This window comes from Lutjanus erythropterus, chromosome 7 (genome assembly GCF_056507025.1).
Source record: "Lutjanus erythropterus isolate fLutEry1 chromosome 7, fLutEry1.hap2, whole genome shotgun sequence".
NCBI classification, from domain to species: Eukaryota; Metazoa; Chordata; class Actinopteri; order Lutjaniformes; family Lutjanidae; genus Lutjanus; species Lutjanus erythropterus.
In genome coordinates, this window is record NC_139323.1 from 1409255 (window position 1) to 1426794 (window position 17540).

General features: G+C 40.1%; 1 protein-coding gene across 1 annotated transcript in view; it reads right to left on the bottom strand.

The window, feature by feature from the left end:
• The window catches only part of naaladl2 (N-acetylated alpha-linked acidic dipeptidase like 2), a 753458-nt gene that overhangs the window by 191937 nt on the left and 543981 nt on the right, over positions 1-17540 (bottom strand). The window contains exon 13 of the mRNA XM_084722364.1: positions 16236-16382. Coding sequence (XP_084578490.1) covers positions 16236-16382 — 147 coding nt within the window. The remainder of the gene's footprint in view (positions 1-16235; positions 16383-17540) is intronic.

Below are 17540 nucleotides of genomic sequence, written 5' to 3' on the forward strand. Positions count from 1 at the left end.
CTGCGCACTTTTTTCGGTCTTGTCTAGAAGGTAACTCTTTATTTGCACAACTCTCGCAAGATTTGTGTCCATTATTTCTACTAAAATAATCAAACTCTCGCGATCTTTTGCAGGTCTAGGGTTCCCTTCTTGACACGACCTTCTCTGTTTCTCTGTCAAACTACAGACAGCAGACTGTCTGTAAACAGCACGATGTTTAACTCTGCAGAGTTTCACACAAAGACTTTATTTGTGTGGACACCCAGGTTTGGTTTGTCACCAACTTTGGCATTTTTATTTTTTTAATCAGTTGACGGTATAAGTGATTGATTAGTGATCAGTCTGTCCTCCTCTCCTCCCTCACCTGTTCACTCTGCTGTGAGAAGATCTGAAAGTTTCTCACAGAGAAACACAGACTCTCCTGTTTTACGTATAGGCCTCTTTATACAGTTGTTTAATTTTATAAGTGCATCTGGTTGGTGTCGATGTCATTAACCATCATGTTAGTTTCTGTTGTAATAAACTCCGTCATTAACAACCGGAAAGACTAGAAAAGTTGTGCCAGTTAAAATAGAAGCATCCCGTCAAAATTTAAAATCCGCCTGTTATGGACCCCTGATATAGTACATGTAGAGATGGATGGACTGCATGTGGTGCACTCCACCAATTTTATTCACTATTTCTTTTGAAATATTCTGATGGTGGTACCTCACTGTCTCTGCGGACTGACAGTGATGACCCCAGACTATACCAGTGTAATGCAGACTGGATAACTGATTGGTGTGAAAAAATGTGATTATTTTTGGCCTTTCTCCTGATTGTCAGCTGCTGTCAGTGATAAATCACAACAAAGAAATTAAACAAGTCTCTGCAAGTTTTTTGTAAGTCTCTGTAAAGGGAATTCAGAGTTTTTCTTCTAGACACATTATATATACACACAAAATGATGCTGAATTTGCTGAAAACATGTTGCTGAAGACTGTTTAGTTAGACCATTGAAACACTGTTCATTGTTTCTGTGTTCAAGACTTTTAGAGTGGACCTAAAATATGGCGTAGTGACACATCAGACCCATGGTCCCCCAACAGTATATAAGCCCCACAAACCGCCTCCCATTCCCCCCACCCTCCCTAACGGTCAGTTACAGACGCAACTTCAGCATCTATCTCAGTTCAAATCAGCCCAGCAGGTCACTTACAATGAACTAGATAGTGAAGGCAAAGATGGCACACATTCAGCCCAAGCAGAGTTGTTCACCAGGTGCAAAGGCTGAAAAAGTTTTCTAGCTTCTGGGTTTATATAGTGGTTATACGGCCCACTGAATATGCGCTGTAGTGTTTCCCCCCTTTTCCCTGCACTCGAGTTCCTGCTCAGCCCACCGACTTTATATTGTGGCAATGTCACAGATTTTTAAAATTACTTTTTTTGGCTTAAGGAAAATACAAATGTAAAACCTCCATGGATTAAAAATTCATATAATAGAAAGAGTCATAACCGAGCATGCTTGCAGTTCGAGGTGTCCTGTCAACAGTTTTACAGACGTCTCTTTTATATTGCTGGACTATGGGGGAAAATACTTTTTGGGCCAGTGGGGAATTCTCGCTGTAATACTGCAAGTGGCCACTGGAAAACACTGGGGGCAGGGCTGAGTGACAAAGCCCTGACTAGTTCTATTACAAGTCCAATAAAGCTGCTAGATGGAGCATCCATGTTTCAGGTTGTAGTAGTATTTGATACTGAGACAGTGGAGTGGATACACCCTCAGCATTTCAGAGCAGAGAAAACTAATAATTTTCATTGCTCATTTAGAAACCTAATTTATATACTTAACAATGTTTTTTAACAAATTAAATTTGGCTGGGTGGTTAATGACACGTTTCTGTGGTGTGACATGCTTTTCAAGCAGCTCACAGCAAGAGCATGCTCAGACAGTATCTCTTCTTCTTCTTTGTCCCTCCAGTTAAACATAACAGACTGAACAACTCTTTTATACAGTCTATGCTGCTGCCAAACCAAAATCAGTGTGCTGCTAACTGAGATCTGAACAAAGAGGATATAACATGATCATCATAATGTATCATATCATACCGTACACAGAGAACAGTTTACTTGTCATGGGGATGTGGCTTTAGAGGAGGTCTCTAAAGTCTGAAAAAAAGACCTCTCATGACATCACTATTTCTTTTAATGCTACACACTAATCCAGCAAATTAGTGAAAGGTAAAATGTGGTGTGTGAAGGTCTTCAGAGGCTGAGAGTCTTCCAGAGATGGAGAGTCCTCTTGGCAGAGGTACATGGTAATTTGTGCTAATGTCTCACATTTAATATGGTAATGATTTATTGATGTTCACAACCCATAATCTTCCTCTTACTTTAGCACCTTCTTCCTCCTCCTCCTCCTCACTCACATCCTGTTTCCTCCATCCACTCCACAGACTTCATTCATATGCCCTCGCACCCTCACTCATCCCCATCTTCAAAGTTGTCGAATTGAATTACCTAAAGTAAGATGTGTCAGATGGAGATATGCATATGTGCACACACACATGCACAGGGGCTGTGCGTTGGTGTGCTTTAGCTTGCGTGACTGGTATCATCACCATTCGAAGCACCAAAGGGGGGTTTGGCCTGACAGCTGTGCAGAGGAGAGCTGGATGCAGATGTAATATCCTTCTATCGATTTTCATCAGCCTCAGACTTCCAGGAGGGTTGGAGGCACTGACAGGTATCTACTGCCACTTAACAAGACTCCATTTACTGTGTTTTACAGTCCAGCATGCCAACTGAGGAATACATTTGAAATGGACAAAATGTCACTGCAAATTGGTGTAATAAAATGGTATTTCTGCTGTAAGAGGCCATAATAAATTAAGACCTGATGTGCTCCTGGAGAACTGGTGTGATGAAATTGCTGCCAAATTCAAAGCAGCTTGTCAAATATGTGTTAAATTAAGTTTACAGATGTATGTGTAATATGTATCTTACTTTCCACTCCACTGCCACTTACTCAGCAGAAAACTGGGGTAATGCTTGATCACACTGTGGGCTGGCAGACATCTTTGCATGCAGCTGCACGCAGTACCTCTTACAAACTTATTGTGGGGCAGGTAAGGTCAGAATAAAGCCACTTAAAGGGTTAGTTCACCCAAAAAAGGAAAATTCAGTCACTATCTTCTCACCCTCATGTCGATTGAGGTCAGGTTTATTTTATTTGTCCACAAAACACTGTTTCACAGGCAAACAGTGTTGCAGAACTCCCAAACAATAGAAGTGAATGGTGACCAGTTTTCAAACACAAAAAACAACTGGAAAAAAAAAAACATAAAATGTCTCCATACTGCTCTTCTGGTGTAATCCAAGTCTGCTAAAGACCCGACATGCTGTTTGCACACCGTCACACCGCACACACTTCAGACAGTGTGCATGTGCACATGAATGTGGCTCCAAGATAAAGATCTACAGCGAACATTCAGGCTAAAAACATGGTGTAAATAACATTTTGTAGTCAACTTGGATTACACAAACGGTTGTTGACTAGAATGGCTAGCCCCCCTCCTTTATGCTTACCACTCTCGGTGCAATCCTGGTTGGCCTCAACAGTCTGAAAGCCACTGATGGAAACGTTGTCATCAGGTATGTTCTGGTGCAGCCATGTCTCCATAAAGCACATCAGACTACACTCTCTGTACTCCCTCTGACTCGTGGCGAGTGCCGTTAGCTCATCCAATCTTATTAGCCAGTGACCTCACGTTGCCCATGATAAGAGAGGGGAGACACGGCTTATATCTCCTCTTCTCCATAAGCCTCCGTTGCCTTGACCCCGCTCTCTCCCTCCTCTGCTTCGTTCCCCCCCTGCCTCCTCTGTGTGTCCATATTCAGAGCTCGTCAGGGACATCTGTTGATATCACTGAACTGCTCCTATCTGTCTCCAGTTTCTGCATTTTGGGTTCAAATCTGTAATTCTTGAATTGTGACAGACACATATACTCAAAAGGGTAGAAGTGGCAAAGTCAAAAATAAAATAATGATAAAATAAGTGTGCTGTATAATTGCTGAGCGATATATAAAAAAAAAATCAAATATCACAATATTTATTTAAAAACACCTAAATATTGATCTTGCGACAATATTGCATGATTGCATGACTCTTGGTCCATCCATCATCCATCATCCGTAACCGCTTTTCCTGACAGGGGGGCTGGAGCCTATCCCAGCTGACACTGGGCGAGAAGCGGGGTACACCCTGGACAAGTCACCAGTTCGTCACAGGGCTGACACATAGAGAAAGACAACCATTCACACTCACATTCACATCTATGGGCAGTTTGGAGTTAACAGTTAACCTATTATACTGCATGTCTTTGGACTGCAGGAAGCCGGAGTACTTGGAGAGGACCTATGCCAACATGAGGAGAATAGGTGGCTAAAGCAAATAACAGGACAGCTAGAACAGTCAAACAGCTTTGAATAATATTTTGGTTTCACACGGGACTTGAACACCAGCCTCCTTGGTCAGATCTGTATTTGTTTGAGCCATCCATCCACTCCACACTGCCCATGTGTGCACTTTCTCCTCTTTATATTATGTGGGAAGCCCAGAGCATCTCATTCAGTCACACATGGGTTTACATTGATGGTGACAAAACTTTGGTATTAGATGAGTTGGGAATGAGAACAGACTGGAGTGGCCATCAGGAGCCCATTTTCTCACATTCTTTTTTGGGGCTCCAAACATTTGGTGGATTTTCCTACTCCCTCTGGATGTCATGGAGGTTTCACAAACCACACTTGTCTAAGCCAAGCAGCAAAAAGACATGAGGTTATAACATCTGGAGGCTGAACAGCAGTTACAAACATCAGGGTGGACAAAGTCAACAGAGGTGCAGAAGCTGATTAACTATGTCTTTTTGCCACAAAGAGCTCATTTTAGGGGTCACAAAGGGGGAAAAATCAAATAATCGAGGCAATTATGTGAAGCTTTTGTCTGAACACAACAGAGGTTTGTATTACAGCCAACAATAAAGTGCTTACTGGCACATGGGTTAAAATTTACAACAACATAATTAGAGCTTTTGCTTATGTAGTGAGAGAAGAAATGAAAGATGAAGCCAGGGAGGCACAATTTGTTGATTATACAGTGAATACATCTTTTGATAGCAGTTATCTGCAGAGCTGTACTATGTTTCAGACAGTAATACTGTCAAAGAAAAGTTTAAGGACGTCACAGGAGGCAGGAGGGCAAAATGTCTGAGCCGTGGTTCTTAAATGTTTTGAGGAGTGTAATTATCTGGAGGGAGTTGCATTAATGGCCTCCGGTCTAAACAGACTACAAGCCAAAGTCAAGATGAAGATCTTTCAGGCTCTAATCCCCACCTGAACTTGAGTGTGGCCCCTAACCAAGGAGCAGCAGAGACAAGAGGATGTCAGATATTCTCCTCACACCTCAGCAGCCTGTCTGGGCTTCTGTTCCAGGTCCCCACAGCCAATGCTTGATGACATATGTCAGAGACAACTCCCACGCATCACACCAGCAGGATGGAATTTTACATCCAGATTTCTGTGCAGTGGTGAATAAAGATGCTGAAGGAGTTTATGTCAGAGTGTTGTGTTACATCACCATGAATGATAATAATGATATGGCTGTATTGCTCACATGGCCATCTTTGCTGCTAGCAGGCCTGGATCTAATCCATTTTAGGGCCAGGCCACTTTGGCCTTTTATAAATACAAAATTTTTAGGGCATTGCAGCCAAATGTAGTGTACCATGGCCAAAACAATCATGCAATATCAATGACTGATAATTACATTTTATGAAGACAAAAGAGTAATAGCTGATAATTAGCCTCGACCATCAGTAATGAATACAAACACACATTATCTGGTTGCCATCAATCAAAGCAATAACTAACCACAGTCAGCATCAGATAACCTTATCATACTTTAACAGTTACCTTGTGTTTCTGTGGTGGTGACAAAAATTAAAAACTATACACACAGTATTAGCAGTTTGAACTGAACAGAAGCTCTCCTGCACTCTCTCCAGAAAATATCATGCCAAAATACCTTGAATATGACATACTAACACTTCCTTCCATGTCCACAAGAACACATATCTTTAGAAACTCATGATAAAAGGCATCATACGTCAACAGTTTTCTTATCTATTCAGCATGAAAATAATCCAGAGAGAGAGAGAGAGAGAGAGAGAGAGAGAGAGAGAGAGAGAGAGAGAGAGAGAGAGAGAGAGAGAGAGAGAGAGAGAGCATGCACTGGAACAATACTGCCTTTCACCCACTCGCTTCATGTCTGTGACATATTCTACAGATATAGACAGTGACACTGCAGTCAAAGGTGTTATAGTACTGGTATGATGATGATATGACGGATCATTTTCACTGTCTACTTTTTTAGAATTTCGCATGTCACATAGATTTATTAGGCACAACGCTTAATCTCTAGATCCTGGGTGTTCAACAGAGGGTTAGTGTGCCCTCAGAGGTCCTCAGAGTTAGTGCAGGAGGGTGAAAAATTATTGGTTGGTATTTTTTTTTTATTATTTCACAATTCTCCAAATCCACCATTCAATTTGACTTTCAATATTTAAACATATTTTCCCTGGAGACTATACCATTGTTAGATCATCACGTTTTGTAAAGATCAACAGACCATTGGTTTCATACTCTAATAATTGACATTTAAATTCTGAAATTCTTCTTTCAAAAGACAGAAAAGTGCAGCTGCAGGTTACCAGTAAGCTACACTGTGTTGTCGCTGATGTGCTGTTTTATGGTTCTTCTTTGGACACATGTCAGAATGCACAAGGGCAAGGGTGGAGAGAAAAATTTAAAAACAGCGAGTGAATTGCCAATCCTGCTTTTGATTTTGATCTATTTTCAATTTAGAATTGAAATTGTGACAACTTGAAACACTGGCCAGTTAGCTGTATTATTACCCCATGTATACAGACATTCTTTTGAGCCACAATGAATTGTTTTGTACCTCCACCAGCGACTGACATACCCTCCACTAGTGAAAGTGCAATGATGAAGCTAATGCAGCTAACATTAGCCATGCTCAAACTGCTGCTGACTAAGTAGCTATGGGTAAGTGCAAACAAAACCTGAAAATTCAGTGCAGTGGTTGTAGTAGGGGGTTTCTGCTCCATCTCTCTATCAGCCAAGTGATCCTTAACCTGAAAAAGACTCAAGACTGTCACTCATGACACACGTGCTGCTCAGGGAGGCAGTGTGTCCTAGACCTTTTAAATGAGGAAATCTGTTTCTTTCTTTTCAGGGCACAACAGCCACTTCAAAGCAGGAGGTGTTCACGAAAGAGCTGGGTTTTCAGTCTTCTCTTAAAGACAGAGAGGAATCCTTGCAATCAAACATGGCTTGGTACCTCATTCCACCATCAAGGAGCCACAGGCTGGAAGAGTCTAACTAGTGATTTTGGGCCCTGCTGTGGTGATTGAATCAGCCGTCTTTCATTGGTAGAGCCCAGTGAGTGGGAGGGAGACCTGGATGAGGGAGTTCAGGTAGGCAGAAGCAGTTTTAGTTGTTGTTTTGGCAAGTGTCAGGGTTTTGAATTTGATACAGGCAGCAATTTGGAACCAGTGGAGCAATCTGAACAGTGGGGTGACGTGCTGGTCTCAGCTGATTGAAAACCAGACGTGCTGTCAGGTTCTGGCTCAGATGTAAAGATTTGAACTTGCACACATGGAGGCCTGCCAGTAAGGAGATGCAGTAGTCAATGTGTGATATTATGAAAGCCTGACCCGGGACTTGCGCTGCATGCTCAGCTAGGTAGGATCAGATCTTCCTGATGTTGTTCAGGGAAAAAACGGCATGACTGAGCAGTCGAGGCCAAGTGGGCCTTGAAGGTTAGTTGGTCATCAATCATGATGCCCACGTTTCAGGCAGACCTTGTAGGTGTGAGCTGCATGGATTTGAGTTGGATACTGATTTCTTGTTGTATAGAGGGACTGGCTGGGATGACAAGGAGCTCAGTCTTGGAGAGGGGGAAGGATAGAAGTGATACTGTGGCCACACCCCAGAGCATAATTGGAACAGGTCATATGGTTGTGGTATATTTCCTGATGAAATGATGGTTTTATTGCTCCTCTAGCTAACTTTGCTTCTAGTCATTTCATTCTTTCTTACTGATAATATGTACTGTTTTAATAGGGTTTAATTTGCAGATCATCCTCATCTCACAAACAAACTGACATACTTCCACTCTCCAAAGTAACAACTTTGTGATACCTCAACCTCTTAAAACTTTCTCAAACTAACTTTGTAAAAGGTGAATAATCACAAGACGGTGTAGAGACCGGTACTGCAGAGAGGAAAAAACTTTCACAGAGTGAGAGAAAAACAGATGCTAAACGAGGAAACAAATGCTCAACGAACCACACTCCTGTCACGAACACCGTGGCAGTGCTGCACAACATCTGGTGGTTTTCATACACATTACTAGCACCACAACTCTGTTTATTGGGCATATGAGGATGAATGAATACAATTACACACACAGTAGATCACATATAGTGGTCTGGAATATTGAACAACGCTGGAACACAGAGGCAGAAGCTGCTCAAAGAGGTGTTTGTGTGTTTGGGACCATATGTATGTGCTTTGATAAATTACCTAACAGAGTTCAGCAAGCATGACTGTGTCTGCTCTGTTTGCCCCTCTAAGATATCTGTCTCAATAGAGCTGACAACATACTGTTATTTTATTTGTTTAAAGGAACAATATGTAGCCATTGCACATGCAAAAATGAGTATTGCAGTCCAAATAGCGAGTAAGCAACATTAAAGGTATTTTAAATAAGTTGTAATCCTCTTTTATATACAATGTATGGCTGAAGTAGGCATGGCAGAGACAGGCTGGCTGCAGGGCCCCACAGGAGCGCAGGACACTCACAAGATCATAAAGTGACAATAACAAGAGACAACAAATCCTGCAACGTAAGACGATTAGCTGTTTATATCTGTCATTTATTTGTCAATGTAAAGTTTAGCCTGTTATCCTGAAAACAAAAGCCCACTGCTCTGAAATAACACACTGTGGATGATGAGGTAAGTGGCTGCTTGTCTCACTGCCTGCCAAACTCTATTAACATTTTGCTTAATTTAACAGATATAAACATCTACGTTTCCTGTAAGATTATTAATGATTTCTTATGACTGATAAACTAATAAACATCTCTGATTCATCTCTGATGATCACACAGAATACTTTTTCTGGTCTGGAATGGAAATTTTAAAGGGGGACACCACAGCTGTAGTGTTCATGTCAAGTGACGCGAGTATTTCAATTTAAAGGGATAATTGAACAAAAAATGAAAATTCAGTCATTCTCTACTCTCCCTCATGCCGATCGAAGGCCAGGTTTAGTTTTTAGTCCACAAAACACTGCTGGGGTTTCACAGGAAAACAGTTTTCAAAAAACAACAGAATAAAAACATAAAATACCTCCATGCTGCTTGTCTGGTGTAATCCAAGTCTCCAAAAGCCCCAACATGACAGGTTGGCTAAAAAAAATGTTATTTACACCATGTTTTTATCCTGAATCTTCACTGTAGATCTTTAGCTTGGAGCCACATTCACATGCACACACAGTGTCTGAACTGCATGTGTGATGATGTGCAAGCAGCATGTTGGGACCTTAAAAGACTTGGATTAAACCAGATGAGCAGATTGGAGGCATTTTTGTGTTTTTTTCCAGTTGTTTTTTTTGTTTGAAAACTGGTCACTTTTTACTTACATTGTTTGTGAGATTCTGCAACACTGTTTTCCTGTGAAACTCGAGCAGTGTTTTGCAGACTAACAAAATAAAACCAACCCTCAATGAGCATGACAGTGTCTAGATAATGACTGAATTTTCATTTTTGAATGAACTGTCCCTTTAGCATGCTTCCTTGATCTCTGATTACACATCATGGTTATAATTACGGTTTATTACAATAAATATATTACAGATTTCTCCTTTAAAGAAAATATCAACCAACAATATTATATTCAATGTTGGGGCTAATGTGCTACAAAGTTAACATGTCCATCAGATTAATTTTTGGTGTAATGAGTAAAGTTACCTGTTAGTTTTGTAATACAATTTAAGTTCTTAGTTATTTAGTTACTTTGTTTGCAAATAAGAAATGAGTTGACATGAAGAAATAAAATTCCTGACGCATTCTCACTGCTTGTGTTTATTTATGTGTTATTATTTTATTTGTGTTTTTGCATTTGAGACAGAGGACAGATATATGGAAGACACTGAAATCATGGAGTATCTCCAGTCAGGTCTCGAGATGGATGCACTTAAACTCCTTAATCAAATCTATCTTTGAGTCTGAACTTCACCCAGTTCCAGTGCTCCTGTGGAGAGGAGTTTTAGGCTTGGAAATCTTGTCAGAGGAACCACCTATCCAACATGTTTGCATGTATCACAGAGCAGATGAAAGTTACATGACTGTTGTGTCTTTCCTTTGGCCACCAATTAAAATACATTTCTAGTCAAAAGACAGACAGGACAGTACTGTTAGGTGACTTGCTTACACACAATATATGTACCTTGTATTTAGAGAAATTAAAACATAGAAAGAAAACATAAATGCTTTTCGTCTTAATTAGAACATGTGTGATGCATGTCAGCTTATTGTGGCTGAAGTGGGCATTACAACAACAAAAACTCAGAAAAATAATCCAGACCCAGCCCTCACCTGTAGATTCCTCCTGTCCAAAATCTGATTTTTTTTTTTTTTTATTTGCCCTCTCTTCACCTGGGAGATGTTCATCCAGAAACATCTCCAACACGGTCCACTACAACCTGCTCTTTGCCGGAGGCCCTCATTTGCCCTTAGACCTCTGCAGTTCGTCCACACGGCTGCTTTCCCAAACCACTCCTCTTCTCCACTCACTAACACAGACTCCCTGTTGCAGCTCCCCTCCAGCTCAAGACTCTCACAAGACTGCTGCCATGGTCAAACCTACACTCTGGTGAGACCATTACGATCTTTTGTCTCTGGATAACTGGCCCCGAGGTCACACCATGAACCATGTGATCACCCATCTCTGTCAAGGCTCTGTTTTAGAACCACAGTCTTGGAATGGACTGCATACTAAAGTCAGATCTGCACATCCTCAGCCACAGGCTAAAGATATACTTTTTCCACACCAAAACACACTTACTTTGAATCTGCTAAACAAAACAACAAAAGCGCCTCTAAGAACTTGCACTGAAGTACTGAACACACTCTAAGATGAGTGTTTGACAGGAATGCAACTGCACTTTTGGTGACATCAATTCAATTCAAATTTTTAAGCTTTACTAGCATGACGTAACACTACATAGTGCCAAAGCAAAGCATTTCTGAAAATGCTAAACATATAAAAAAGACATTGCAACCAGACTATAACAAACCGCATACTACAAAAATATAAAATAAAAATACATAGGTCGTATACAGACATCTATGTTCTCTGCTGAGGTTCAATTCCCTTTTGTTGGTCCCTTGGAAGTAAGGCTCCACAAATGTAATGTAGATCTTTGTACGTAAATGGAACTGACTGCTTGTAATTTGCAGTTGTAAATCGGATGGTTGCAGCTGGTTGCAACTCAGTAAAAATGATTAATGACCTAAAACAACAATCCATGTTAGGTTGTATTATTATTATTATTATTATTATTATTAGTAGTAGTAGTAGTAGTAGTAGTAGTAGTACTATTATTATATAGGGATTTTTTTTTTCATTTTTCCTCCCAGTTTTGTCATTGCTAATTCAAATTCCCACCCATGTATTGTCCCTGTCACTGCCAACTCCTGTGTGGTACACAGAGGGAAGCTTGTTAAGAAACATGTCAGGCTGTAATCAGACAGAATTTTGTCAGGCTTGGACCTTTTCCGGCCTAATTAAAGTTCTAACTAGACTCTGTTTTTGATAAGGGATCACAAACCAGTGGTTCAAACTGACAAGCTAATGTTTTATGTCAAATCTTAATCTGAAAAGTATATCTGTCAAATAAAAGTATAGCAGGAGAAGAATGTAATGTAAGATAAAATAGATATACTCAAGAAAAGTACCACAACATTTGACTTAAATAAAGTTCTTGGGTAAATCTTCTTAGTTCCTCTCCACAACAAGCCAAGCTCCATGCTCTGAATCCAACAGGTCTCTTTTTCGGTTAGAAGAGAATCTGAAAACTCCACCACCTACTCCTTAACATAAGGCCCATTCACCATGACAACACATATAATGTGTCATGGTGGGAAAACGAAAGAGTCAACCAAAATGTCTGTTCAGTGTGTGGGAGAAAAAATGAGATATATGACTAACACAGTATATGATTGTTCAAAATGTGACATATGCAACTGTTAAAAATAATATAATGATGAGGGGAATTTGGGCGAAACATCTCACAAACTGACAGTGCTGTCAGCATTTTGAGCTCCATTTGTGGCATTTGTTTTGACCAGAACAATACAAACTGACAAAAGCAGTTTTATCAATGATTATATCGCCAGGTGCTCAGACATCTGCCTTTCAAAACAGCCCACATGGTGCACTTAGTTTGTACAAAAACCCTCCTGCCTAAATGATCAGCGTTGGAGGATGTTTGCTACAAACAACCACCACAGCAACAAAATCCACCCAAGAAGGCTGTCAGATTATAAAAACAACATCACTATTTCAGCATTGCTAGACACTTTACTTGCATAACTGTCTCTACATTGTTAAGACGTAACTTGAAGTCAATGAAAGGTCACTGTAGCTCAAAAGTAGAGTGTTGTTGTGGAGGGATGTTCTATTAATGTGTTAATGCATGCAGGTCACCGATCCAGGTCATGTATTACTCTCTGCTCTTAATACCTACTTACTCTGTGCCTACAGGATGTTTGACCTTCCTCCCCACAGTTGGGTTCATCATCTAAGATAGCTTACCTGGGCATGTATTCCCCAAGCGTCTGAGAGTAAAATGTCAGTCCAAACTGGCCAAAGATTCTCAGAGTGATTCATTTTTGGTCCTACTTTTTAGGCCTGGAGGGTGAATGCAACTTTTTTTTAACTTGACTTTAAAATGACTCCAATCTGCTGAGATTTAGAGAGAAGCAAGAGAGTTCCACAGGTGTCCCAACCTGTCAGACGCCCAGGAGATGGTGTTCACTTCATGCACCCATTCTGGAGAAGTGGACATATCATGTCCTACCAAAAAAAAAACCTTCAAAGATTACTAATTACACCACTAATTCCATTTTGTCAGTAAAAAGTAGTTCTCTAAGGTATGTATGAAATATATGTTATTTTGGAAATGTTTTAGTCTGTTCTGCTGTGCCAGAAAACACCCTCGTCTCTGACAAGAATTCACAACTTTAAACAATTTAAAAAACGAGTTTAAAGCCTTCAAAATTTAAAACTAACCATACCTACTGGTAATATGTATAAATATGTGCTATAATAGTCATCTCAAAAATATTGGCCCTATAAAGACAAGAAAGGTGAGAATACTGCTCAAGCACTGGTAAACTTTCTATCTTTTGACAAATCCCTTAAATAATATTGCTATCAGATGTATCTCAACCACAACATGTCAACTCTGTAGTTCTTCTAAATCAAAGCTAAAGAACAATTATGTTTTAAAAATATGTATTTTGATTAACATTAACTCTGAGCAACTTTAAAAAATAAAATGGATACTCACTGAAACTATGCTGCGAAATTCAAAAAATGTCAACTCCGTCCTCTGACATCGACATTTAATAAAAAGTTTAATCACTAGGAGGTTGACCTGTTACAAAGTTTAATATCCAAGAGTTTGATCTTTTAAAATATATTTTCCAGCATAATTGAAGAGTAAAAATCAAAACCCCCTCAAAAGAGGGTTTAGTCTCAATTCTAAAGAATGAGTGCAGGCAGATGTGCATGCATTCTGTTGAAGGAGAGATATGTATCGATGGCAGTGAGATTATTAAATTATACCATTTTTACAAACCTTCTTTTTGACTGGCTTTTTGTAGGATGAAGAGAACGCAATTACAAAGGGGCTCACAACCTTACAGCAGCAATGAAAACGTGGCTTTGCAATGTTTTGGGTCTGTCACAACCCACAATTTTGACTGTAAAATATAAATCTTTGATTGCTGCTCCCCAGATTCATTTATTACCAAACCACTGAGTGTGAAGCTGCTGAAAAACAAACTGCATTCACACTGTGTATCGAGTTAGCTGGAGGTTTCTGTCTTTCTCTTTGAAATTTATGCTTTTGTACATGGTCCCTGACAAATACATGTAAGAAAACTAACAATGCTAAAACTACGCCCATAGTGTGTTTGCAACATCAACGCTGTATGTACCATATTGCATCTACAGTGCAGCACTGGCTAAGCAATTTAAAGCAATGGCTAATTGGTAAATATCATTATGAGATATGTATGTCATTGCATATAGAGTAAAACCTACACAATTTAATAACCTGTCTACACAAATAAATCTTACACATAACAAATTTCCAGTGGCCACCTCCCCTGCTTTGGGCATCGCGGCACATGTTCAAATTTGTCATCTTAATTTGTACTTTGTGGCTGCCTAATTATTTCTTAAAGCTCCTGGAAACCCATTTTTTTTTTTTTACTCCAGATTCAAAATATTGTCATTTAAGTTTTTGTATACTCACCTGATATTGGGTTTGAATTGGGCGTGCTTATGTTTAGACATTTATTACAACATGCAAATTAACGCAATTAATTACAAGAACCAATGATTTAAAAAATTGGTGGAACAAAACCTCTGCACTCCTGCTTAATTTGCTTCTTTCTTTTCTCACAGAGCTCAGGAGTTGCTGTTCTACCTCTGCCTCCATTTGTAGTAATGTGAAGTCACACAAAAACACAAACAAATCAAGGCAGCAGTAGACCAGCAACTCATGAGCTTGGCGAGGTAAAATAACTCTCAGTTTCTCTTAGTTGGAAAGGACTGTAGTGGATCGCTAAGCTTCTGTGCTGACACTCCTGAGGGAGATGTCAGTGAAAACATGATCTGCCATGCCTGCACAGTCTTGAGAATTGGGCTAAACAGCAAGATTTTTAAATGATTTTTTCTAATAATTATGAACGTCTATCTATTTTCTGGACTTAATGAGACACTCAGCTTTGATATCATGCATTTTTACTATCTCAAGCCAAATTTCCAGAGGCTTTAAGTCCTACTGGGAGGTGTAGGAGTGGTTTAGGTCCAGGGATCATTTTCAGCATGATTCCTCTTGATAAACACAGTTCCTAATTCTGAAACATTGTTATTGTGAAGGAAATTCAGTCCATAATCCTCGGTTACCTTTCTGTCCCTGTCAGCTTTCCTAATGTCTCAGGAGAGAAATTAAATATAACAGATTTTTAACAAAGCAGTTCATTGTGAATGCTATTAAGTTAATGTTAAAGTATGCATACTAGACTTTCCTTGAGCAGGGTCAAGCATATTTATGTATCACAGTTTTTAAATGAATTTGGGTTTGTCTCTCCTCCTAAATCGAGCTGTAGATTTCATCCTCCACTACCTATTATTTTCAAGTTGTCAAGATGCCTTCAGGGCAGATAAACATCATGAAGATCTCTCGCACTAATTAAGCTGAAAGTTGCCATCCTAGCAAGGAGTTCCAAATTTGAGTGGGCCGATTTAGCTGCGGCTAAATCTCTGTTTCCACCCCAAGGCGGTACAACAAACATCAATACTGCATTTTTAATGGAAGTAAATGGGGCTATGCATAATTTGTAAACTGTGTGATGTCTATTTGTTGCTTGAACAGAGACATAATCCATACTGCAGTGTGTCAAGATGGGCCTGGAAATGAAGTTTCAATATTTTGTTCCATCTAAACAATACTATTAGTCTTACAGGCTGCAGATTGTTGTCGTCACACCCAGTCCCCAGTTTGTCAGAAATTACTGCAGTGTAGGTGTCTTTTCTTTTGAAGATGACACGTGCGTCTTCACCAAGAAAGGTTTTACTTTTGACTACAAGCTAAAGATGAAGGAAAAAAGTTGGCAAACTGGTCAAATTCAGAAGTTTATCCAATTAGGTCCGTTCACAGTTTTCTGACAGAAATGCAGAAACAAAGTTTGACTGCGTCTTGTCTAAAGTGGTCATACACCTCAGCATAAAATTCAATAAGGCAGCCACATGGTTGTCTGAAAATGGAGGCTCATCACTCAGCAAAATGAGAACAGTGGAAGTAAAAAATTTGGGTGCTTTGGCTTGGGCGTACCTCTTCTGCTTTGGTCTGCTCAAAGGCAAACTCCATGGTGGGTACAGCCAGTTGGTTAGCGAAGAAATTCACATCTCCAGGCAACTGCAGCGAGCTGACATTGGGTCCAGGGCAGTTCCCACCACGGATGCAACTCAGCAGCTGTCTCTGACACAGAGAAGAGAAGATGGAGGGAAAGAAAAGAATGGTGAGATAAGTGAAATTCACTGAGGGGAGGAGAAAAGGTGCAGAGGTTAACAAGTTTAACAAACACTTTGCTACAGCTGCCTGACCTGTTGGCTCATAATTCATATTTTACTGATTCATGGCAGCAAAAGAACAAAACATTGAGACATGTGGCATTGGAGTTGTTTATCACTATAAAGTGTTGCAGGCAGTGGTGGAAAGTAACTTACTCATGTACTGTACTTGCGTATAAATTCAAGGTTCTCGTAAGACACTAAACCTGCTATGGTTCAGTGTTTCCTCAAGATAAAACATTCATTTTTGTCCCTTTGCACTCACACAATACATCCTCAATTGACTTTTCACTGAGCACCGGCCTCCATAGTTACTGTTGCTAAACCTGCCAAACTTTCCATTTTCCCACTGCATCTATACTGTTTACAGTGACAATGGTGGCAGATTTAACATCGACATTGGGAGTAATTGTAGAAAATGAGGTCTATGACTCTTTAGAGAAGTAAACAAAAGCAGGTTCTCATTTCTAGTTGATGATGGTGGACTTTGTCGGCTAAAATAATGACTCACAAGCAGATTTCATAAGTGTAGGTGGCTGATGTAAGCTAATGCTAATGCTAACTCAACTTGAGTCTGCTGAGAAGTCTCCAGCTGATGTTGCAATGTTTCCATCTGCCACGTTTTAACACAAGAACCCTGTGAAAGTGTTTGTTTAAAGTTAGCTAACAGTTGCATCACATTAGTGCTAACAGACTGAGGCTAAAGCTAGCCACATCTCAGTAAAACATTGGTCAGATGATGAAATACAGCAGGTATATCTACATGATAAATGACAGAAATACACTCATTAACATGGGAAAAGGAAGCGCAAGGACCTGATTAGTGCAGCGGACCTTGAGATGGGTCACCCAGACAGACCAGCTGGATTATGATTGTGGAAGATCTGGGATAAGTGCTAAACTAAGCTAACAGGTCTAAGCTAACCTGGCTTAGACCTGAGACAGCGAGCCAGAGAGTGATGCGTCGTCGTCGACCCACTTTGATTCTGCATCTGCACAGATCTTCCTCCTCAAACCCCCACAGAACAAATACAGATGCAGTGGGATCTAACAAGCTTGCCTGCAG